The sequence below is a fragment of the Hippocampus bargibanti genome, linkage group LG09 (assembly GCF_051943395.1).
Source record: "Hippocampus bargibanti isolate YZ-2025 linkage group LG09, ASM5194339v1, whole genome shotgun sequence".
In the NCBI taxonomy this organism is placed as follows: Eukaryota; Metazoa; Chordata; class Actinopteri; order Syngnathiformes; family Syngnathidae; genus Hippocampus; species Hippocampus bargibanti.
In genome coordinates this window covers 5,008,591-5,033,152 of record NC_142742.1, presented here as the reverse complement: position 1 = coordinate 5,033,152, position 24,562 = coordinate 5,008,591, and the positions used below count along the sequence as shown (strand labels likewise).

The 24,562-nt window shown below is 41.2% G+C and overlaps 1 protein-coding gene across 2 annotated transcripts in view; it reads right to left on the bottom strand.

The window, feature by feature from the left end:
* Positions 1-13,417: 13,417 nt before the first annotated feature.
* The window catches only part of cdin1 (CDAN1 interacting nuclease 1), a 78,918-nt gene continuing 67,773 nt past the window's right edge, over positions 13,418-24,562 (bottom strand). For both annotated transcript variants that reach the window (XM_089005164.1, XM_089005163.1), the window contains one exon: positions 13,418-14,279. In XM_089005164.1, coding sequence (XP_088861290.1) covers positions 14,144-14,279 — 136 coding nt within the window. In that variant the 3' untranslated portion in view covers positions 13,418-14,143. The remainder of the gene's footprint in view (positions 14,280-24,562) is intronic.

Here is a 24,562-nt window from a genome sequence, read left to right as displayed (position 1 = left end):
CATATATATACATATACATATATACACACATATATATACATATACATATATACACACACATATACATATATACACACACACATATACATATACATATATATATATATATAAAAGTAGGCCTTGAGACACCCCAGTCGTCCATTTCGATCACTCAATTGAGATTGAATTAAGAAAGCCTACATGCCATAACAGTGAATATTAATTTGTTTTCCACATTTTACATTTTGGCTTGATCGCTTTTGTACACGAAAAAAAAAATAATCAAAAATAATCTCAGTGCTCATTCTTTGCCTTTTTTAAGGCCAAGAACATTCATAGAGATTTTGATCAATTCAATTTGATCGTTTAAAAGCTTAAAATAATACAAATAAGACGTGACAACAGCGACATAATTGAGTTAGTTTTAATTAATATTCCACCTCGTTCATTAAACGCGACCGCTCCAGTCGGCCAAATGAAATCTGTTTGGAGCCACTCACATTTATGGGATCCAACAATCAATCAGGATTGATCAAAAATCAGGGTGGGTAATGTTTATTTACTGATTTATATTTATTACTATTAAGATTATTTCTGAAATATTGAACATTGAATACCACGTGACATTCTAATCAATCAGGATGGATCAAAGATTAGGGTGGGGAACGTTTATTTACTGATTTATTGATTCATCTTGATGACTATTATGATTATTATTCGTTATGATACATCACGTGACATCCTAAATCAGGCTCTCAAACAGATCAGTGCATCAATCGTAACGCCAACGGAATGCCATTTGATTCAGGAATTCATCTCGATATTCTTTATATATCGTTTATTTTATTCGTAGTATTTCATTCGTGTTATTATTTTTAATTAAAAAAACGGAAATGCGGTGAAAATTGCGTTTGTGTGTTTTTGCCTTGAGGTTCGAGGAAGGGTGGGCGGGTGCTACCAGCTTTCTTCTATTTATGCATTTATTTATTTAGTTATTTATTGTTTTCAACAACAGTTTAATTTGAAAAAAAGAAAATAAAAATTATGAGGATCTTATATTTAGAATTTTTTTCGGTACGGGTGGGGGCAAGGGGGAGGGGTGAGACGGTGAATACTCGCTAGGTGACAACAGTAATGTATTAAACTCAGTAGGAATTGTTACTTCTTTGTGTAAACTCCAAAATAATCACAAATAAAAAAGGGGGCTTCTAGGGGTGAGACGGTGACAACTGTTTGCTAGCCTTCTGTGCAGTTTTGGCAAATAAGCGATGGACATGTTTTTTTTTCTAATCTTTTGCCTTTGACAAGATGGAGACAAGGAGAGGTGATTTTTTTTCCCCCTCCATAGTTCTTTTTCCTTTGTACGGGCACACTGACATGTTTTTTTATGTCTTTTAAATTAACACTCTTCTCCTTTCAGAGTCTTTTGAACACAAATATTTTGTCTGTCAATCAATCACAGAGTGAACTCATTCACTGCCAGACACTTGAAATCCAGGACCCACCCAAGTTTGAGGACTCCTAGTACTACTACTACAACTACAACTACATAATAATAATAATAATAATAATAATAATAATAATAATAATAATAATAATAATAATAATAATACATTTCATTTTAAGCGCCTTTCAAAGCTCTCAAGGACACATTTACAGTCACAGACAAGTATAGGTACTATAATAAATAAAATACAATCACAAATAGAATACAATAAATAAAATACAGTTATAAATACAAACAAGAGAAAGAGCTACACTGAAAATACAATTTTAAATAGGTGGGTTTTGAGATGTGATTTGAAAATTATCAAAGTTGAAACTCTCTCACTGTCATCTGCCTCTTTCTTTAATGTTTAAACCACCTCCCCTCAATCAATAGGGAACAAAAACAGTCGGCTGCCATTTTGTTGTTAGAAGAATGGGCTCGTTCGCAAACAACACATCACTCATTGAGGCAGCTCCGTGTATGAAAAAAGTTCATATGCCAAGGTAAAATGTTCATAAATGTAACGTTCGTAAACCGAAAAGTTCGTAAGCCAAGGGGTTCGTAAACCGAGGTATGACTGCAGTAGCAATGAAAGGGTAGGTCCATGGTGGGAGTGGCTTGTTTTCCTCGCCAGCAGACAATAAATGCACTGTGTCCAACTTATGCGAAATCAACATTTGCAGCGATAATGACAGGCAGCCGGCCTCCTATCTTATCTTGGGGCCAGGTAGCGGAGTACCTGCGGGGGTGGGGGGTTGGTTAACCATAGCAATAACCGACACCCCGACCAATAGGAAGCCTCTCTGGGTCTGACTGTGCGAGTTAATGGAGAACGCCACTGGAGACGGGAAGTCGTCGGGAAAAAGTGAAAAGCACTTTATGGCACACCTGAATGCCCCGGCGTTGGGTTTCCCGGCCCACTCCCAGTGGGAGAAGCCCATTACGGGGGCCGTAACACGGGGTGATTGCAAGCGGGGCGACAGAGCTCAAGTGATGTCAGCGACAACATCACGTCCCGCCATTCATTAGGTGACCAGAGGGGGATCCCTCAGGGACGTTCTGGGGTTACATTGAAGAACCGGACCTGGTACTGATAAGACCTTCTCAAGGTGTAAGAGTTCATAGTCAGGATGGGAATGGGGTGTGCGGGGGGTGTTTCCATGTGAATGTTCTATCTAGCAGAAAATTATTTAGCAATAGACTGGATGCCATTTTACTTCTTGAGACTAGCAAACTAGCAGCGACGGAAGTATAATAATAAAAAATAATAATAATACATTTTATTTCGAGCGCCTTTCAAAGCTCTCAAGGACACTTTACAGTCGCAGACAAGCATAGATACAATAATACATAAAATACAATTATTAAATCAAATACAATACATAAAATACAATTATAAATAGAAACAAGAGATAGAGCTACACATAAAATGCAATTTTAAATAGGTGGGTTTTGAGATGGGACTTGAAGGTGGGAAGAGAATCGATGTTACGGATGTAGGGAGGAAGTGAGTTCCAGAGTTTGGGGGCAGAGCAGCTGAAAGCTCTGTCCCCCATCGTACTGTGACGGCACACAGAGGTGGAGGGAGCAAGAGGATCTGAGGGAACGAGAGGGAATAGAAATTTGAAGAAGGTCAGAAAGGTATGGGGGGGGTGGTTATGGATAGCTTTAAAAGACAACCGACACCACTTGGGTTTTGTCAACCACCGATCCAAGGATGTCTGTTTTTGTCAGCTTTTAAAGGACAACCAACACCATTTATTGTTTCCTAACTGACATCAGAAAAACGTTTTATAGCATCTAAAATACCCAAAACACGCAGACTGATATTTTTAGTCAAATGCAAAACACCGATATAAATGAGTTAAAGTGTCCCAAAACTACTTCAAAATGACCTCGGAGATGGCGGGTTTCAGAAGGTCCTGTCCCCCTATTTCGTGATGTCAAGCCAAGACGTCTTGCCTTGCTCTCGAATCAAAACAATGGTTTCGGATTTGGAGACTCATCCAGTTACTCATCCAGTTATGAATATGATTCAAATAGTTCTGAAGAGGAACGCATAAATGTTTGCAATCGATTAAAGAAGTCCTACCGGATCATTCTGAGGCGTCTGGACTCCAATGTAGCGTCCCGGAAAATGCACAAGATGGCACCCAGGCTTCATTGGAAATGGGCTGATTTGTCTGCTGGGAATTTGCGTCAACTAGTATCAAATAGTAGTCTTGGTGCAACACACGATTCACCATTGCGTTATTTATGTATTTTCCTTCTAATTTCGCCATCAACACGGAGCAAGACGAAGTAAAGTACCCAAAATACATTGTGTGTCACTTTCTCGGTCAGGGGCGTTCCTTCAGTGACGTCACGTCAGGAATCGTCATCAACTCGAAAACAAGACGTCCTGAATATTCAGCGCGAGTCTTAAAACGTAAAATATAGCTATATGCGATGGAATCTTTGTAAAATAGGCTCAGTATAAGTCATTTGAAGTGATTTTACAAATTATGGACGCAACTTGTCCGCAGGTGTCGGTTGTCCTTTAAATGTATACAGAAGAATTTTAAAGTTGATTCTATGTTTGATCAGGAGCCAGTGGAGCTCTTGGAGGACAGGGGTGATGCGGTGAAAGGTTCAATCATTTTACGTCATTGATTCCAGATGCGATTAGTCGACCGTCATTCACACAATCGACAGAATTTGGAAGGATCAAGGTTGCCGACGTCGTAACTAGCAGTGTGTTTGCGACATGACATCACCAAGCCTGGAAAATTGAAAGCAAATCTATCCCTCGAGGGCTGGAGTCCCGATAAGTCACAAACTCGTGTTTTGACATGAAGGGGTTTATTTACCTGCTGGCAGCAAGTCAAGGGCTATGCGGCTGCAAAAGTGTTTTGGGGGAAATGAAAATGAATGAAAAAAAGACAAATGGGTCACATGACAAAAACACGTACCGGGTCAGTTTCTTCCCATTACTTAGAAAATCTTACTCCCTAGTCTTACTAGCTAGTAACATTGGTCATGACAGAACTGGAGAGATGTTCCGTTCCCATCCATGAAATTTGAAATGTGGGCGTAAAACCAACGTTGAGTGGATTACATTTGTCTATATTCGTCTTGAACTCATTCACTGCCAGATAATGTGCAAAAATGTGTCCATTCCAGTGCCAGGGTTTTTGTCATTTTCACTCAACTTGCATGACTCAACAGAATATTGAGTTTTAGGACTACATAACATTCAATTCAATGTAAGAAACCTTAGATTCTCTTCTATCATCAGAAAAAAAGAGTTAATTCCTAAGTTATATGGGTCTGGAGTTATCAGAGCTTGAATTGGGGGCGGCTGTACAAAACAACAATACAATACATTCATATTGGTTAATTTAGCGCTTTAACAACAGCTGGAGCCGTAACAAAGTGCTAACATGGACAAAAGGGAAATGCTGCCCCCTCGTGGAAGGGAAAACATTGGCAGAGGTCTGACCAGCAACTTTTCGGCACCACCCGCAAACCAAAACCCGAACAAAATCAGGAATGGTGCTCCACGTCATGCTTTTCAATTCCGGAATAAATTCGGGAATGCTAATGACATGTGTCATGATCTGGTTGGTGACCAGCGGGTGGCGCTGTCGGCCCCGCCTGCATCTGCACAGGTGCTGGTCGTCCCGATCAGTTGCAGCCTGCCACGTTCGGATTGGCGACCAACGGATAGTGCTGTCAGCCCTGCCTGCACCCTCGCAGGTGCTGGTCGTTACAATCAGTGGCAGTCAAAAGGACTCCCGGCACGACCATTCGGCGTCAGGTCATTGTATGCTTTGTATGCAATTGTATGCATTGTGTGCTGTGCATGTGTTTGTTTCACCTTGGCGGACTTTTAATGTTGTTTTTCTTTTGATAATTTGTCTTTTTTTCTGTTCAGATAATTTTGATGTTTTAGATTTTGTTCCTGCCGACTTTATTTTCATACAATTTGTCAAACACAACCTCCTGCTCCCTTTTGCCTGCTTTTTGGGATCCACAACCACCTTCACCACCTTGCAAACCGTGACAGACTGAGTTAATATCTTGATTATCATCACTAAAAATGTTTTTTTTCGGGTGTGATTTTGTTGATTGTCTTGTAATCGTTAAAACAATCATTTTTTCCCCCCAAGGACGAATTTTAAGATGTGGTAATTATGCTTTGAAATCGTGTCTCTTACTGGAGATTCAACCTGTATTACCATAATCTTTTAGCCATCAAATAAAAGAAAACAAAAAGTGTGCTACATAACAGAGCAGTAATGCAATCATCATGCTAATTACTTTGACCGTGTGGACCTGTCAATCAAACACAATCCTATTATAGTATTTTCCGGTGTATAAGGCACACCGGCATATAAGGCGCAGGGTCATCTTTCGAAGAAAATCAAGGCTTTTGGGTGCGCCTTATACACCGGAAAATACAGTTTTTCTTTACGAATTAGCGAAGCTTGTGCTTGAACTGTTAGCGTAACAGCTAATAGCTGTTTCCAATTAGGAAAATGTTAGCATTTTTCCAATGAATTTTGTTCCAAAGCCGACACAAATGGAGAATTTGGTGAACAATTGTTCCCCAAAACGTTTTCAAGTAGTACATTGCCAATTGTAGTTCAAGTTAACTATCAAAATTGTACCTGTGGAAGCTACCAGCGTTCCTTCTGTGCCTCGCTGTAAACGTGAGATGACAGTCTTTCTTGGTCGCTCCTGTCACAGACCAAATGCCACACAAAGTGGGATTGTGAGGCAGGGGATTCGGGTGACCTTTCCACGCTGCCTTCATAGACTGTCACTCCTGTTGTTCATCTCTGCACACGACTCCAAGCGCTTCTTTCCGCAACATTTTTCATACTTCCGTACCGCATCAAAAATGAGCACCTATAAAGTCACATCTGCATTTTAGTCAGCTAGAATATAAGGAAAAGTATTTTCCAAAATAATAATACAATATATTTTCAGTAACTTGGAACATTCCATATTACAGTGATACCTCATCTTACGAACGCTTCAGCTCACTAATTTTTCACCTTACAAACATTAAATTTGCGGGAATATAGTCTGATGAACTAGTTTTCGCCGGACGAACTAAACCACACAGCGCCACGGTGGCTGGCGGCCTAGTTTTCGTCACCTCCTTTCATAGAGTGCAGACATGGTTTGTTATCGAGGACACTTTTGCTATTATGGGACCGAAAAAGACCCCGCCACAGGCTAGTGTTAAGCCGAAGAAGACACAAAAGAAAATTACGGTCGAGCAGAAGAAGGAGACCATCGAAAAACACGAACGAGGTGTGCGTTTGTGTGACTTAGCGTCCCAGTACCAGTACGCTAAATCGACCATTGCTACGTGTGGCTAAGAGTGTTTCTGTGTTGTATAAGCAACAGTCTCAGGCAATAGAACAGATTGAAAAACTTGTGTTAATTTGGATTAACAAAAAGCAGCTAGCAGGGGACAGTGTGAGTGAGGGTATTATCGCAGAGAAAACACGGCAACTTCACTCGGATATCATCAAGAGGCAACCTGGAAGTTCGTCATCCATTGACAACTACCATCACAAAGGTAAATAAAATGACTTTATTATACAGTACAGTTTATTTCTTTAATTACAATCCAATAGCACATTTATTGTCCATACAATAAGGTATATTTGTGCAGTTTTAAGGCTTATTTCATAGAAAATTATGTTTCATGGGGACCTGGGAACAGATTATTGTTGTTTTAATGGTTTCCTATGGGAAATAAATGTTTGGAAGACACATTTTTCGTCTTATACACATTTTCTGGGAACCAATTACGTTTGTAAGCTGAGGTATCACTTTATTCACGACTGCATTGTTATGTGCCTCCACTTGAGTGGACAAGCTTTCAAGGCTGACCCGCGTCATTGTCGTTCCATTTCCCTGTCAAACATGCCATCATGCCTCCTTCCTGTCAGTCAAACGCGGCCTCTCTCAATCCCTCGGTTCATGTTCTCATGCTCCATTGTTGTTTTAAATAACATCTGATTAGCAGGCACAGCTTCCTAAAAATAAAAATGACTTCTCTCGTCATATCTGCTCGAGAGTCCGTTTTTTTTTCCACCCTTGGTCCAACCCAATTTTTTTTTCATGTATTAAACCAGTTGCGCTGCCCCCCCCACCCCACCCCAAAACAAAAAAAAACATATTTCTTTCCACCGTGTGATATCTTCCTGGCGAAAGAGGATCACTGACTAAAAGCTCCATTGCTGCCCGGGGCAAAAAACAGAGTGGCGTTCTCTGCACATAAATAACAGAAGCGTGGAGGAAGTCTATGTGGTAGTCTGCTGAAGGAATGAAACCTTCGCCTCAGTCTGTCTGAATCTCGACGGGCCATTCAGACGTTCGCTCAAAGGACACATTAAAAAAAATACCACAGAATACGAACCCAAGATGGACATCTGAGCGGCTCCACAGTGGATACTGGAACAAAGCCATCCGGTCTCTGGAGCATTTTAGAAGGAAACTTGAATAAATATTAAGCGATACATTACGCTCAATTTTGCTGGAATACGGCTGCTGTATAAGACATTAAAGCGCTCTTGCGAACCGCTTTCCCAACGTGAAGGACGGGGAAAGTAAATCATGCCAAACATGTTTGATGGTCAAAATATGAAGCCATTTTGGGTGAGGTCATCACTTTCGTTTTGGTAAAAATAGAGTCTAGTGTGAGTTGACACAATTTGATTGAGAAGGGGTTGATAATTGTGAAGTAAAAAAAAAAAACAATTAAAAGAAGTCCCAAACGATGGGTAGCTAGGTGTTAGCTAAATAGCTAGCTACATAAATGTGAGTGTGGTTCATGGATAGCGACAACCAACAAACTGCTAATTCGTATGGATCCTGTACTAGTTACAGTACAGAGGGGTTGTAATTATGAATAAAAAAAAAACAAATAAACAAACAAAAAAGTCCCACACTATTGATAGCTAGGTGTTAGCTAGATAGCTAGCTCCATAAATGTGACCGGGCTTTGTGTATACAGAGAACGAACAAATTGCTAGTTATTTGTGATACTGTATAGTTACAGTACACTGGGGTGATAATTATGAATTAAAAAAAAAAAAAACAGAAATACAAAAAATACAAAAGTACTACATTATGGATAGCTAGGCATTAGCTAGATAGCTAGCTCCATAAATGGAACAGGGCTTTGTGTATACTGAGAACAAAAAAATTGCTAATTATTTTGGATAATGTACTAGTAGTTACAGTACAGAAAGGTGATAATTGTGAATTAAAAAAAAACTAAAAAAAAAAAAAAAAACAAGTCGGACAATATGGATAGCTAGGTGTTAGCTTAATATCAAGATCCATAAATGTGACAGGGCTTCCTGGATACTGAGAACTGAAAAATTGCAAGTTAGTTTGGATACTGTACTAGTTACAGTACAGAGGATGATAATAATGAATTAAAAAACAAACAAACAAACAAATAAACAAATAAATAAAAAAGTATGGATAGCTAGGTATTAGCTAGATTGCTAGCTCCATAAATGTGAAAGGGCTTTGTGTAGTATACTGAGAACCGAAAAATTGCTAGTTATTTTGGATACTGTACTAGTTACAGTATAGAAAGGTGATAATGAATTATGAAAAAAAAAAACAGAAAAACAAACAAAACAAAAAAGTCAGACACTATGGATAGCTAGGCTTTAGCTAAATAGCTAGCTCCATAAATGTGACAGGGCTTCGTGTATAGTGAGAACCAACTAACTGCGAGTTATTTTGAATACTGTATGAGTTACAGTACAACATCAACAATATTGTAAGAAGTTACACCCCAATTACAAAATGACAAAATTTGTCTGACAGTCTCTTTTGAACACTTTGCTAATCATTAGCACCACGTAAAACTTTCAAATCTAAAGTGGATGTCAACAAAGTCCACCTTGTTTCGATGACAAATGATTTGTTCGCAGCTATATATTTTTTGTTCTATATTTGCTCTCACATGGTGGAGTCCGTCCAGCTGCCACGACTTTGAAGTCGGCTTTGGAGAGGCGCGATTTCGCCGGCATTGTGTGTACAAAAGCTAATTTATAGGGACTGACCCTGACTCCTCTTTTGTGCCACAGCCATCTTGGAAAACAATGGCAGGAAGGCTCGAAACTTGAGAGGAACTGATTCTGCTGTTTTTCTTTTTTTTTCCTCATTCTGCTCTTATTCAGCTGAGAATTTTTCCCCCGCGAGTAAAATAGCTCTGTTTTTGTGTCCAAGCGGAGCCATAAAATGATGCCTAAGCATTCCATAGGCAGGCAATAGGGTTGAGTTTAACTGGACACATGGGGACAGTTGTTTTGTTGAGGAGGAGGTGAGGGAGCGGGCGTGGGGAGGCGGGGAAGCCACGGCCGCCTGCTGACCCAGCAGTGACCCGGTGGCCTCCTGGTGGAGGGATCAAGGCCTGGATAAGGGTTAGAGGTTTAAGGGTAACAAATCAAGCAACACCTCGCCGGCATTCAAGCGTGCATAGCGGGTCTTTTTGGACCGCCTGAGTGCATAGAACAAATATAGAAATGCTTATTTTTATTCTCTGTGGTGGAGACGGCTTCCGTTTTGGAAGTGAAATAGATTAAGGACAAGAGTGGAGGGTGGTGGGAGGCGGGGTGTAAGAGTCTAAAGAAGCCAATCTTTTTTTACATCCGGAACACGGTGACGTTACTCTGAGTTGGTAACAGAATTTCCTAATTGGATCAAAACTGAGACATATATAGTGAGACCTCAACTTACAAACACCTTATCTTACAAACTTTTCGTCTTACAAACATCAAATTTCTGAAAATTAAACCTTATAATAAGCACTATTTTCATAATACACACCCACCACGGCTGGCGGAGTGATCTTCGGCGGAAGCACACGACCGAACAGCACCAGAGGTTAAGTTACCAACAGTCCTTATGGAAGGTGACTCTCCTTCCATAAGCCATCAACGACCACCAAAAAGGTAAATAAAACTTTATTTTACAGCACAGTTTATTTATTTAATTACAGTCCTCAGGTAATGCGCCTCTCTTTCCAAATAGCAATTCCCTATAACCTTTGACCTCCAACGCCATTCCATCAAGCCATCAATGACCATCACAAATGTAAATAAAGTGACTTTATGATACAATGCAGTGTATTTCTTTCATTACAATACAATAGCACATTTATTATACATAGAATAAGGTATGTTGTGTGTAGTTTTAAGGCTTTTGTAGTAAAAAAGTATATTTTATGGAAACCCGGGAACGGATTATTCCCATTTTAATGGTTTCCTATGGGATATTTTTTTTAGATACACACTTTTCGCTTTACACACTCTGTCTGGGAACCAATTAAGTTCGTAAGTTGAGGTCTCACTGTACTTGAAGTTAACTCATTCACTACCATTCATGAATTTATTCGGAAATTGAAAATGTGACGTAGAGCGCCATTCCTGAATGAGTTTTTTTCAGTCTTGGGTGCCGATAAAGCGCTGGCCATGGCCTCTGGCAATGTTTTCACAAGGGGGCAGCTTTTCCATGTTAGCACTTTGTTCCAGCTTAAGCAGTTGCTAAAGCGCTATCTAAACCAATTTGCACGTATTGCATTGTATTTTGGACAGCCGCTCTCTTTTCAAGCTCATATAACTGCAGACTCAAATAATTTAGGAATTAACTCTTTTTTTCTGATTAAAGAAGAGAGTGTAAAATTTCTTACGCGGAATTGAATGTTGATGTAGTCCTAAAAGTCAATATTCTGTGGGTCCTGGAATTTGAGTGAAAATGACAAAAACCCTGGCACTGGAGTGGACACATTTTTGCACGTCATCTGGCAGTGAATATAGTATATATAGTTAGTGAATATATAGTTAATATACAAAATCCATTTGTTGAATGGCAAGGTGTTTGTGATTTACACCAAGTCCCATTTCAAATTTTGTCCTCTCATGAATGGCATGATTATAATTTCATCTTTTCAAGAGGGAAAGTGAAAATCTTCTACAGGGGGAAAAGGTGGCGGCAGCATCATGCTTTTGGGCTGTTTGTCAAATGCTTATTCAAGTGAAGTGATTTATAGAAATAGATGCTCCCCAACTTATGAACAAGGTACGTTCCGAATGGTCCTTCGTAAGGTGAATTTGTTCGTAAATTGCTTCTGCGCTATATTTTGTATGGAATGTATGTTTAAGGTTATATAACAATGTTTAAGGTTAATATAAATATATTTAAGGCTTGTATATGTAACCTGTTTTGGTTTGTACTGGAAAATAAACATGTAATAAAATATATGCTCAATAAAGATACGTACAACTGGAGAGAAGACTACATATATTACTACAAAAATGTTTGTATGTGCCATTGTTCGTAGCTTGAATGTTCGTAAGTATGGGACTGTCTGTAGTTGGAAATTAGGCAAAAACTTGTGACAAAAAAGTGATAAAAAATATGTCACGAAAAGGCAAATGGAACATTTAAAACTAATTTGGAGTCGATCAAGTTAAATGGTGGTAAGTAAGTGCAGATTTTCATTTAACTTGTGACGCTCGCTTGTCAATGTTAGCGCAAAGGGAGCAGACGGTGAAAAAAAGACGTGTCAAGTGTGTGGCAGCCTTGTCAAATCGTAATTTTTAATTTTTTCAGGTCATTTCGCGAAAACTTCGAAAAACCACAAATGCCCTATTGGCAATGCATATCTGTGTCTAGAGTCAACTTTATGGTCATCTTTTTCAATTTTACAAGGGCTGCGCTTGTGTTTCTGTCATTAGTATCGGCTCGTAAAAAATAATTTGTAGTTGTAAAAAACGCGCTGTTAAAATGGTCGCAGAAATTCCTATGAAGTTCAGGTGTTCCCCATATACCTGTGATCACTCACATAGAAGCAAAATGAAACAACATCAATCACGTTTTCTTCTTCTTTTGACAAATTTTAGGAGATCTGTCTGGCTTGCTGGCAAACATCTGCCCCTTAAAGGACAACCGACGTCCTCCGCACAAGTTGTGTCCATAATTTGTAAAATCACTTCAAATGACTTGTACTGAGCGTATTTTACTAAGATTCCACCGCATATAGCTATATTTTACGTTTTAAGACGCGCGCTGAATATTCAGGAAGTCTGGTTTTCGAGTTGATGACGATGCCTGACGTGACGTCACGTCAGGAACGCCCGTGAAAGCGACACACAATGCATTTTGGGTACGTTGTTAGGTCTGAAAACATAGTGTTGATCCGTGTTGATGGCGAAATTAGAAGGAAAAACATAAATAATGCGATGGTGAATCGTTGTGTGTTGCACCAAGACTACTATTTGATACTAGTTGACACAAATTCCCAGCAGACAAATCAGCCCATTTCCAAAGGAGCTTGGGCGCCATCTTGTGCATTTTCTGGGCGCTACATTGCAGTCCAGACGCCTCAAAATGATATGGAAGGACTTTGTTAATCCATTGCAAACATTTCTGATTTCCTCTTCAGAACTATTTGAATCATATTCATAACGGGATGAGTAACAAGAAAGCATCTTCTCCGAATCTGAAGCCATTGTTTTGATTCTAGAGCAAGGCAAGACGTCCTGGAGTGACGTCACGAACAAGGGGGCGGTACCTCCTCAAACTCGCCATTTCCGAGTTTATTTTGAAGTAGTTTTGGGACACTTTAAGTCATTTTTATTGGTGTTTTGCATTTGACTAAAAATATTAGCCTGCGTGCTTTGGGTATTTTAGATGCTATAAAACGTCTTTCTGGGGTCAGTTAGGAAAACAAAATGGTGTTGGTTGTCCTTTAAATGCTCCGTTGAACCCATTTTTGAAAGCTACTTGTGATGATTTGATTCCTCCGTTGAGTAGGAAATGACATTCATTGGTTCGAATATGAAAAATGTTTTGCATTACTTTTTTTTTCTTGTTGTCATTCAGTCTTTCAGTTCTGGAATGGCGGCGGATCAAAACCAGCAATTGTGAAATGAAAGACATTTTAATAAGCTTCTCAAATTCTAAGATGCACCGCAACACAGATGTGGAACACGAAAGCATATCCGCTTCATAAATCAGACGTAGAAACAGTCCAGAAGATGAATTCATCTAAATCTCTCGAGGAATTCGATAACCCGGAGAAAAGAGGGGAGAGAAAAAAAGGGTCACAGCGAGGCCGTGGCCTTAATCAGCCACCATTCTGCTCTCCGGCTCGGGAGGGCATTGAGTGACGCAGGTGAGAGCCAGGCGTCCAACCAGCCTCCCCCCCCCACCCTAAGAACCGCACCTCCCTTATCTACTTACGGAACGGAAGAGGAAGGTGTGACAAAGGCCAGGACTCTGGCTGTGATAAGGAAAGGTCTCGTGTACGAGCTCTGGTGCTCCATCACACCATGCCGTCCTTTGCGAGAGGGCAACCGGGGGCCACGGGTTGACCGGGAACCTCTTCAAGATGGATTTTTTTGGGGGGCTTATTGTATTTTGTAGCAAAAAGCCAAGCAGCCAGGAAAGTGGCGGCAGACGGAGAGTGAGGGTCAAACGGAGTTCAGGGCAAGTCCAAGCAGGAAAGCTAAATTACTTCCGGATTTTGGCGTCTAACCCCGGTGTTTCTGTTCCTACCCTTCCTGCGCCGCCATCCTCTACAATCGTCCCGTCCAACGTCGCCACCCAAATTTATGATCTGTCTTTTTTCGCCCGGTGACTGGCTCGTCAGTCCTGTTGGGCGGAGCGTCCGAGGACGACGATATCCGTCGGGAAGCAGTCCTTGAGAAGGATACCTCGGTCTCTTTGGCAATCCAGCTCACCTATAAAACCGTACCAGTAAATAACAAGTCCCGGTCCAAATCTGAGGTGCACAAAAAGAAAAATAGCAAAGAATGGATGGTTAGTAGGAACAGGATTCAAATGAGAACATTTGCAATGACACAAAGCATAATTACGGCCAACGAGATTAATGATGTACAAAAATATGTCCACTCCAGTGCCAGGGTTTTTGTCATTGTCAGTCAAATTGCATGACTCAACAGAATATTGAGTTTTAGGACTACATAACATTCAATTCAACATAAGAAGCCTTAGACTCTCTTCTATGATCAGAAAAAAAGAGATAATTCCTAAGTTATATGGGTCTGGAGTTATCTAAGCTTGAAATGGGGGCAAGAAACTTTAAACTCTCTTCTTTCACCAGGGACAAAAGTTAATTCCTAAGTTATATGGGTATGGAGTTATCTGAGCGGCTGTACAAAAGGCAAATGCTGCACCCTTGTGGGAGGGAAAAACATTGCCTGGCCAGCGGTTTATCGGCATCTCCTGCAAGAAAAAACAAAACCTGAAGAAATTCGGGAATGGCAGTGAAGGAGTTAAAAGTAAACAAATAAATAAATAATATAATAAATAGATAATAAACAAAATAAATAAATTAATTGATGTGCAGCTGGCGAGTCAGATCCCTAAAAAATAACATCACAGAGTCTTTGATTGTGAAACTTTGATCCAGAAACTTCCAAGCAAAAAAAAAAAATAATAATAATAAAAAATAACAACTCCCGATGTCTGGCAAGATAACAATCTTTTAACAGGGTGATAGACACTTTATCACATGACAATGGCAGGGAAATAACGACAATATGTGAAATAACAAAGCTCCACCAAGAAGCTCCGGAATCTATCATCGGAAGCATTTGGTATATTGCAGAGCACGCAGAGTTCAGCGCAAAGCCTCAGACTTAAATGCCGCATGTGGCGGTTAATGCTAGCCAGTCCAACACATCCCAATTGTTTCATTCACATTTGCTTTGAAAGACAAAAAAATGACTTGGTGAGCTATGCCGGTTCCCAAGAGGTGTGAATAATGGCTTTCCAAGCAGCTGGAAACTAACTTCAGACTATCTAAATACAGACAATTTCTATTTTTGATATTCCACTGTCGCGCTCACTTTTTCGCTGCAAATGCTCGGGCTCTGTCACTGACGATCAAGAAAGGTGCAAGAACAGTCCCAACAAAGAAGCTCTTCACTGGGTATTTCAAGGATGACCATAAAAAAAGTTCTAGTGCTTTCTTGTACCCCGAAGAAACGACGGTGGCTTGCGCTCATTATCACTAGAATTTCTTGGGCTTTGTCGCTGTTCCTGTTGAGAAAGGTGCAGGAACAGTCCAACCGAAGAAGTCCTTCACTGGGTATGTCTGGGATGACTCAAAAAAGGACTATCATTCAAGTGCTTTCTTGCACCGTAAAGAAACGCCAGTGGCCTGCTCACATCCACACTGCAGGTGCTCGGGCTCTGTGAGTGTTCCTGCTGAGAGTCAAGAAAGGTGCACGAATAGTCCAACCAAAGAAGCGCTTCACCGAGTATGTCTAGGATGACCCTAAAAAGGACTGCCTTTCAAGTGCTTTCTTGTACCCCAAAGAAATATCGGTGGCCTGCTCACATCATCACTAAAATTTCTAGGGATTCAACGCTGTTTTTGCTGAGGGTCGAGAAAGGGGCAGGAGCAGTCCAAACAGAGAAGTCCTTCACTGGGTATGTCTGGGATAACCCAAAAAATGACTCTCTTTCAAGTGCTTTCTTGTACTCCGAAGAAATATCGGTGGTCTGCTCACATCATCACTACAATTTCTCAGGCTTTGTCGCTGTTCCTGCTGAGGAACGAGAAAGGTGCAGGAACAGTCGAACCGAAGAAGCTCTTCTTCAGTTAACCCAGAAAAGAATCTAGGATGAACCTAAAATGGGCCGCCATAAGCCATCATTCAAGTGCTTTACTGCACCCCGCAGAATTGTCTGTGGCCTGTCTGCAAGCAATCATCACTAAAATTTCTCGGGCTCTGTCACTGTTCCTGCTGAGGTATGAGAAAAGTGCAGGAACAGTCGACCCGAAGAAGCTCTTCTTCAGTTGACCTTAAAAAGTCTAGGATGACCCTAAAAAGGACTGCCATAAACAATCTTTCAAGCACTTGACTACACCCCAAAGAATCGTCTGTGGCCTCTGCCTCATGGATATGATCCGTTTTCTTTGAACGGTGGCGTCCCATGCATGAAGACATGTCACAGATGAACAGAAAGCAACCTTCCTTCGCCGTCCCCGCGCCAAAAAGCGGGATTCCCCAGGTCGTGCTGACAACGCGGCTGTCCTAGACGCCGTCGACAGTTAACACCATTGCGTGCCCCCCCCCCCCTCCCATGACCACCCTGGGGGACCAGGACAGGAAGCGGGCAAAAAAGGGTCACATGCCGCTGCGTGAGTTCAACGCCGAGGTAAAGTACATAAAAACTTCATCCGGGGCCAAATTCATGTTGAAATACAGCCTCCAGAACTCACTCCCTACGGTGTGGTATTAATATCAACTTTGGGAATCTTTTTCTATGATTATGATTTACAAGCCCTCAAAAGAAACTCACGTGCTCGACCTTTACAACTTCAACAGCATATTTTAATCGTGTATATTAAAAAAAAAAAAAACACACAACCTGCTGTTCGAGCACATGTGACAGCTTGTGTACAGTCTGATGTCATTTCGAAGAGCTCTTGAGCCATATTCTCCTTAAGGATGCATTAAAAATACGTCAGGGCATAAGCACGGCGCACTGTTTCCCCCGAGAGGCCCAAACAGCAGTGCGCGCTTCTGTCCAGGCCCCTCACCCCCAAGTTCTAACTTTTTACTATGGCTGATTTATTGTGCTGTATCTACGGGCGGGCAGAGAAAGCCCACAGATGCACACGCCGCAAGTTCACCGCAATGTCACACGCATACCTCAGCATCCCTAGCGGCGCGGACCAAGTAGCCCGCCCAATTCCCCGTTGCCGACCGCCGGGGTCTTAATATGGAAATGTTATGGAGACGTAACGTAAACATTTACAAGAGATGACTTTTGTAAAGGGGTTATGTTTCGTATTTTATTTTGCTGCTGTGCTGTGAGTAAGGCCCGAGGCGCAGGGTTGGGGTGAGGGTACGGAACACAGAGGAAAAGTGGGGGTTGCGCCGAGCGAAGGGAAAGGTTAAGACTCTACATCAACAGATAAGACGGCACAGGACGATACATCACCTCCCGCGCCTGTCAAGGGGAGGGCGAGCACAAATTGAAAGGCGCAAAATTATCAACACCGGGGGAGCCATGTCACCGAGGCCTTTCCATACGTTAAAAGAAAAATAAATGGACTTTGAATTATGCTCCCGATGAATCCTACTGGGAGGCTGAGCTAAGAAGCAGACACTGGGGATTGAAACAACAACACCGCCGATCGGGGGTACGCAGTGGTCGGTGAGAAGTCAGCACGATGAGATTGTAACTCAAGAAAAAGCAGAAGCAGAGCAAATGTTGCAAAAGTACACGGTATCGAAAGAGATTGTTCTCACGAGAATTTGGCAAGATATTGTGTAAACTTTCCAAAATTTGGTCTCAGTATCCCAAAAACGGCTTAGTTTTTATTTGATGGTCGATTTTTTCACAGGGCATTGAAATGTACTTTTGGCTACTTTGTCTGATAGAAACAAAAGCAACGTTTCTTTAGTTTTGCAAGCTTGAAGAGCATAGGCAGACAACATGCAAATATGTGTCCACCCCAGTGCCAGAGTTTTTGTCATTTTCACGCAAATTGCATCACCTACAGGATATTTGTTTTAGGACTGCTAAACATTCAATGCTGTGTTAAGAAACCTTCGATTCTCTTTTTTCATCAGACAAAAAAGTAATTCCTAATTTATGTGGGTCTGGAGTTATCAGAGCTTTAAATGCTATTAAATGCTATCATCATTTATATTGCGCTTTAATAACAGCTGAGGCTGTCACAAAGCGTTGACATGGACAAAAGGAAAACGCTGCCCTCTCGTGGGAGGGAAAAATATTGCCAGAGGTCTGACCTGACCAAAACCCAAACAAATTCGGGAATGGCGCTCCACATCATATTTTCAACTCCCAAATACATTTGGGAATGGTAGTGTGTTGTTAGTAAATGAGTTAAAGAAATAATAATAATAAAATAGTGTCAAAGCTAAATGTGGTACTGCAAAGTGGAGAAAAACTGGTCTAATATGGTGGTGCCATAGTGGAGGAAAACTTTGATAGACACACAAAAGTTCATTCAAATTGCCAAAATTCGGCAAAGAGAAACATACAAACCAATAAAGAGTAAATGGATGGTCCAAAACACCAAGATTGGACTAACACACACACATATATATATATATATATATATATATACAGTAAAGTCTCGTTATATCGATATCGGATATATCGATAGTCCCGGTTATATCGATACTATTTCTATGCACGCACGGAGAAAATTACATGCAAACAGGGTCGGATATATCGATAGTCCCGGTTATATCGATATTGTTTCGGACTCCCTTGAATATCGATATAACGAGACTTTACTGTGTGTGTATATATATATATATATATATATACATACACACAATACATCACCCGGCATAGCACACAGATTTATTTCAAACAAGTCCTGTAGCAATAATTTCGGCGGCTGGAGCCTCCACCTGAGCCCTCTCCACAAAGGCGTCTTTGTTTTCAGCATCCATACATCAGGCAGTGAGGAAGCGATGCCAAACATTGGAAACTGAAGCTTTTTTTGTGCAGGATGAAAAGCAAGTAAGATCCTTCAAATAAATGTGAGAATTGAATGGGAGCTTTTGAGGAACTGGAGGATGTTGACAAAGTGGGCAAGCATTGGCGGAAGGTCATTGCTGTGAAGCAGAATTTCAAAATGTGTTCGCCTGTGTCAATTTGGAAATCCTTTGACAACAAAAATTGCAATTTTTGGAGCTTCAAAAATGCTATTTTGTAAAAATAACAACAATAATAAGAATAAGAATAAGAATAAGAATAAGAATAATTGTAAGAAATCCAAAAGTACCATATCCCTCTCAGAATCTGAAAATGATGATATAGCTCAAAGTTTCAAAATCAAAGGGGAAAAGAATAATTGGCATTGCCCTACCCACTCTTGAGGACTCAAGAATCAACACATGGGCGCGGAAAATCTTACTGGACCCTCCGCACCCTGCCCAGCACCTTCTAAACTGTAACTCAAATCTAACTGTATAGTGCCTCTTTGCAATTTTGCACAAACCTGTGGAACAGCATCCCGTTATAATCATTGTAGCTCCAGCTCTGTAATCAATTGAACCTCTGTCTGCTTGATACTTTGCACATTGTCTCACAGTTATTCCTGAGAGCTAAGACCATTTACACGAAGGAATTTGATTCGATTAGATTAGCCTTAATTATTGTCCTCCATTCTTATTTGTCATGGCTTTATTATGATGATACCAGTGCAACGTGGTCTACCGAGGACGACAAATTCCTTGTGTGTTCTACATACTCGGCCAATGAAGACAATTCTGATTCTGGAATAAGCCCGAATTTACCGTATGGTGACAACAACTGTTGTGCATGCAGGTCAAGGCAAATTTGGTAAAATCCAACATCTTCCCGTGTGTTCGGTGTCAAAGTGAATGGTGGATGTGGTTTAACCCCCCCCCCCCAATCCTCTCAGGGCGCGAAGGTATTTGTATGTTTGTGTATTGTGCTGATGGGTGAGCGTGTGAGGTGTGATGTGTGAGGTCGGATTGGGTGCTTGGGGATTGTATGTTTCACAAATGTATACTCATCTGGACGATTTATCAGTGCTATGTTGGATATAGGGAGATTAGCAAGCATTATCTCGTTGGTATAGGAACAACAAACGGGGTCAGGGCATACCCCACCTGACCTGGAATTATGTAACTTGTTCTATGTAGTATTTTTTTAAATAGTTCATTTTGATAATAATAATAATACATTATATTTCTAAGTGCCTTTCAAAACTCTCAAGGACATTTTGACAGCTATTTCATGAAAAGCAGATTTATCACTTAGCATGCTAATGTCCAGATGACGACCCCTACTCACCCACAAAATTCCTGTATGGTAGTGACAAAATTCTACTTTAGATTAGAGGACAAAGGACTATCAGCAGCTAAGACTTGAAAACTACTTCCAAAGAAATGATAAAAAAATACTAAAGTATCACTAACATTTTTTTAACCTAGAATGAACCCTTGACGTGAAACACGTCCCCCACTACCCCGCAAAGCTGCTCAAGAACACACACACACTCACTTTTTTTTATCTTCCAATTGCAAATTCTCACTTTCTCCGACCCTTGTGACCCCAGCACCCCCCAGCGTGCCTGACAAAGATGCCATTACCTCCGTCACCTTCTAGCACTTACCTTCAAATCTTATCTAAAACACACACACAGTTTGACTGACCCTTTACCAATCAGTTTGCTGATAAATTGCTTCACACATTTGGGCTTGAAGAATCACAGAGCAATCTTAGAATAGAAGGACTTCTTTGAGGGTATTAGTTTAGAGTCCGTTCTGGAAGTGTGAAATCCTTTTGACTGCACTACGTTAGCAATACATATAAGTCATTCTCAAATTTGTTGTACCATATTTTTTGTTGTATAAGGCGCACCGGAGTAAGTGGCTACTCACAGTACTTGCAAGACCTGTTGTGGCTCAATATGACTTCAAATATAAGGCTAACTGCCGTCTTTTGAAGAAAATCAAGGCCAAAAACTCACATTTTACCCACCAAATTCAACGGTGGCATCCTGATATACATCTCATCCTAAATATGTTGAAATCGAAATGATCAACTATGTTGCATTGGTGTAGTTGAGTTACGCTGGAGACAGTGTTCAGAATACCAGAATATAATCGGGTATATTGTGAAACCTCGGTTTTCAAATGTCTTTGTTCTCGACCAATTCGGTTTTTGACCAAAAATGTTGGTAGAAATGTAACTAAAATCGCTTCTAGACCAAATTGAGTGTGCCTGAATGCACCATCCACTTCCTTATGTCACGTCTTATTGTGATCAACGCATTATCGTCGTGTAGCATTCCATTGTGAGCAGTTTGTAAACTTCAATCAATTAAAAAAAAGCAGACATTGATTACATTGGGAAATGTTTTGTTTTTTGACCAAATCAGTTTTCTAGAATAGATTATGGTCGAAACACGCAGCGGCTCCCCTCTCTCGGCAAATTGGCGTTTTCATGTTTATTATGTTTGTTAAAGTCATTATAAGTGCCTTGCATGCTGGGTCCGAGAGGACAGTACCGTAATTTCATCTGTGCTGTATGTCATACACATTAGCATATTTGACAATAAAGCTGACTGACTTTTTGACTTTGAAAACCGAGGTTTGACTGTAGTTACATTTCGACATTACTCCTGGACTAACTGAACCCGCCAATTCAAATAATCAAATGAACAAGACTTTGTCTGCACCGTATTTTCCAGTGTATAAGGCGCACTGGAGTTTAAGGCGAACACCCAATGAATGGTGTATATTCAAACATCAGACTATAAGGCAAACCTTCAATGAATGAAAACAGTTTTCCAAATACTATAAATATCTAGTTCTCCAAATGTAAAGCACACCACAGAAGACGCTACAGTGGAGGCAGGGGTTCCGCACTTACTTCTTTTGGATTGGATTTGCCTTTATTAGTCTCGGAGTGGAGAAGTTGACATTTCACAGAAGCAAAGTGATGAAAGGAATGAAAGTAGAAAAACAAAACACTTGAGCTGCTGGAACAGGGTAAAATGGAGTCAGTGGCTGCTGACAGTAGTTACAAGACCTGTTGCGGCTCAATATTACTTCACATATAAGGTGCACCTGCATATAAGGCTTAGGGCCATCTTTTGAAGAAAATCAAGGCTTTTGGTTGTGCCTTATACATCGGAAAATACGGTATTTAAATTTTATCAGGCAAAAATGGAATATCTCACACTTGTCGGACACCCTTCTTCAAAAAGCACAGAGAATAATGCTAGCAAAGCCTCATCCTAGAACCGGATCTCTTCTCTTCTAAGGACTCGGCATCATCGCTAATTACCACCTTACATCATGAAAACGGCTTCACTGTTACAGTTATGACATGCTGAGTGAGAATTCATTAACACCTGACGCTGTGATCATTAAATGCTATAAAAGCCACCTTGTGCAAGTGGGATACTGCACTGATGAGAGAGGGTGAACGAAAAATGCGGCGCGCGGTCCTGACATGCCCTGTCGATATCGGAAACGTCCAGTATTAAAAGACGGATATGTGAATTGCGCCGAAGCGGAATCGTGGCCTGAGCGCTAATTTGACGAGCTGTTCACGGAAAACCCCAGGTGGTATTAGATGTTTTGGATCGTCTCAGAGCTTTAACGTGGAGATAGATGAGAAGCTACCCGCGTTGGGGATCGAATATGTAGACAGAGAGGAGCGCCGTGCCGAGGGGATACATGCTCCTTTAACCTGTTATTGTGAATGCCCCCCCCCCCCCACCACCACCTAACCACACCCGCCCCGGCAGCCATTGCTGATAATTGCCTCCCGTCTCTTGGGGAGAGGCGCTCAAAAGGAAAGCGAAGGTTTTGAGATGACCTCACCCCCTCGGCCATGGTCCTAATCCGACCCGTAACCCTGGCGGCGGACATGTTTTCAATTTAAGACGCTCCCCCGCTGAAGCCGCGGCCCTAATCAACAGCAGTTTGTACTGTAACCTTATATCTGGCCCTCGCGAGGGCAGCGTCAGGCTGACCGGGCGTCTGCAGACCTGATGTGTCCAGCTGAGTGTTAAGTGTGTGCATGCGTTTCTGATATTGTGTGTAGTATGTCAGGACACAAGACGTGGGACTGATACGTCCGCATTTTGCTGCGATGGGCACGTCAACCGCCCGGCAGATGAAAAAGTACAACGTCATGGACTCATTTAAAAAGAAACTAATTTATAGAACACTGGAAAAAAAACCACCGTTGTATATGAAGCGCTGTATATAGATGATATTTAATATGTGCATGCACAAAAACAATTAAGATGAAGGCTGAGTCATGCTGAGTCAAAAGCCAAAGAAGAGGGGGTGGATGGGGGGCGGTATCAATCAAGTTTTATCTGGATTTCCCAAGTTTCAAGAATCAGGAAGGATGCAGGACACTCATCATTTATTTGTATAAGCCTTTGCCAGTGATCTTGCCAAAAACGAACTCCAGGTTTTGAATGCTAAGAAATTGTAACTTTGTTTCGGATACAAATGAGATACTAAATTGCAGAGAATCTGCATCTTAGCCCAATAAAGTGCAATGTATTTCATAACATGAAATTTGATTGGATTAGCCTTTATTAGTCTCGCAAAGGAGAAATTTACATTTGACAGCAGCAAAGTGATGAAAATAAGAGGAAAGGAAGAAGTAGAAAAATTAAGACAGAAGCTGCTGTAAAGGCAGCCACTCTCGCGATGCCATTTTGAAGTCAAATCTATACTGCATTTTTTTTCATGAGTTGAGTCGCAAAAAACTTGTGGCTCAAATATTCGAATTAGCCAGTTTAGCTAGTCCTTGCAAAAACCAAACTCGCGGCTAATTAGAGCTGTCGAAACCTGACACAAATTTAGCTTAGCGTCGAATTGCATTCATTTGACACTTAGAAAACATGCCATTTTATGGCCAGCAAACCACAATATAGATTTCTCTGGTCTTTACTGAGAGCGAACAAGAAAGCTGGGCATGGTAAAGCAGGTGTGAATATTTGCCCTCTTGGACCACCACAAACCCCCATTGGCCCTGTCCCAAAATTAGAGTGTGGCCTCTAACATGTCCCTGGAAGAGAGAAACAGAAAGAAAAAAAACAGGCCTGGCTTTCGTCCAAGTCAGCACCTTTGGAAGTGCAGTCGTGTTACCGCCACTAAATCAACATGTCAGCACCCGGCCTAGTAAACTTCTTTACCCAGACTCCAATGCTTGCAGCTACCCCACACACCTAATGAAGTGGTGTGAATGCCCATCTGTCTGGCAAGGTGCGGGGGGGAGGGGGCTTTCCCCATACAATGGAGGACGAAGAAATACATACATTTTGTATTTTTACTTGAACGGAAGATGGGGAGAAAACAAAGTGGCTATTAGTAGGTTACGGCCACCCGGGGCTGTCGACCTTGGCCTCTGATTCTGAACTGTCCCAGTTTGGGGGGCAAGTTTGGAGATGGACACGGACACGGAAAGCCGTGTGCTTACTCTGCACTCTTGTTTACATTCCTGAGGGTAATTTTAGCCCCAGAGAGGGGGCAAGGGGTGGAG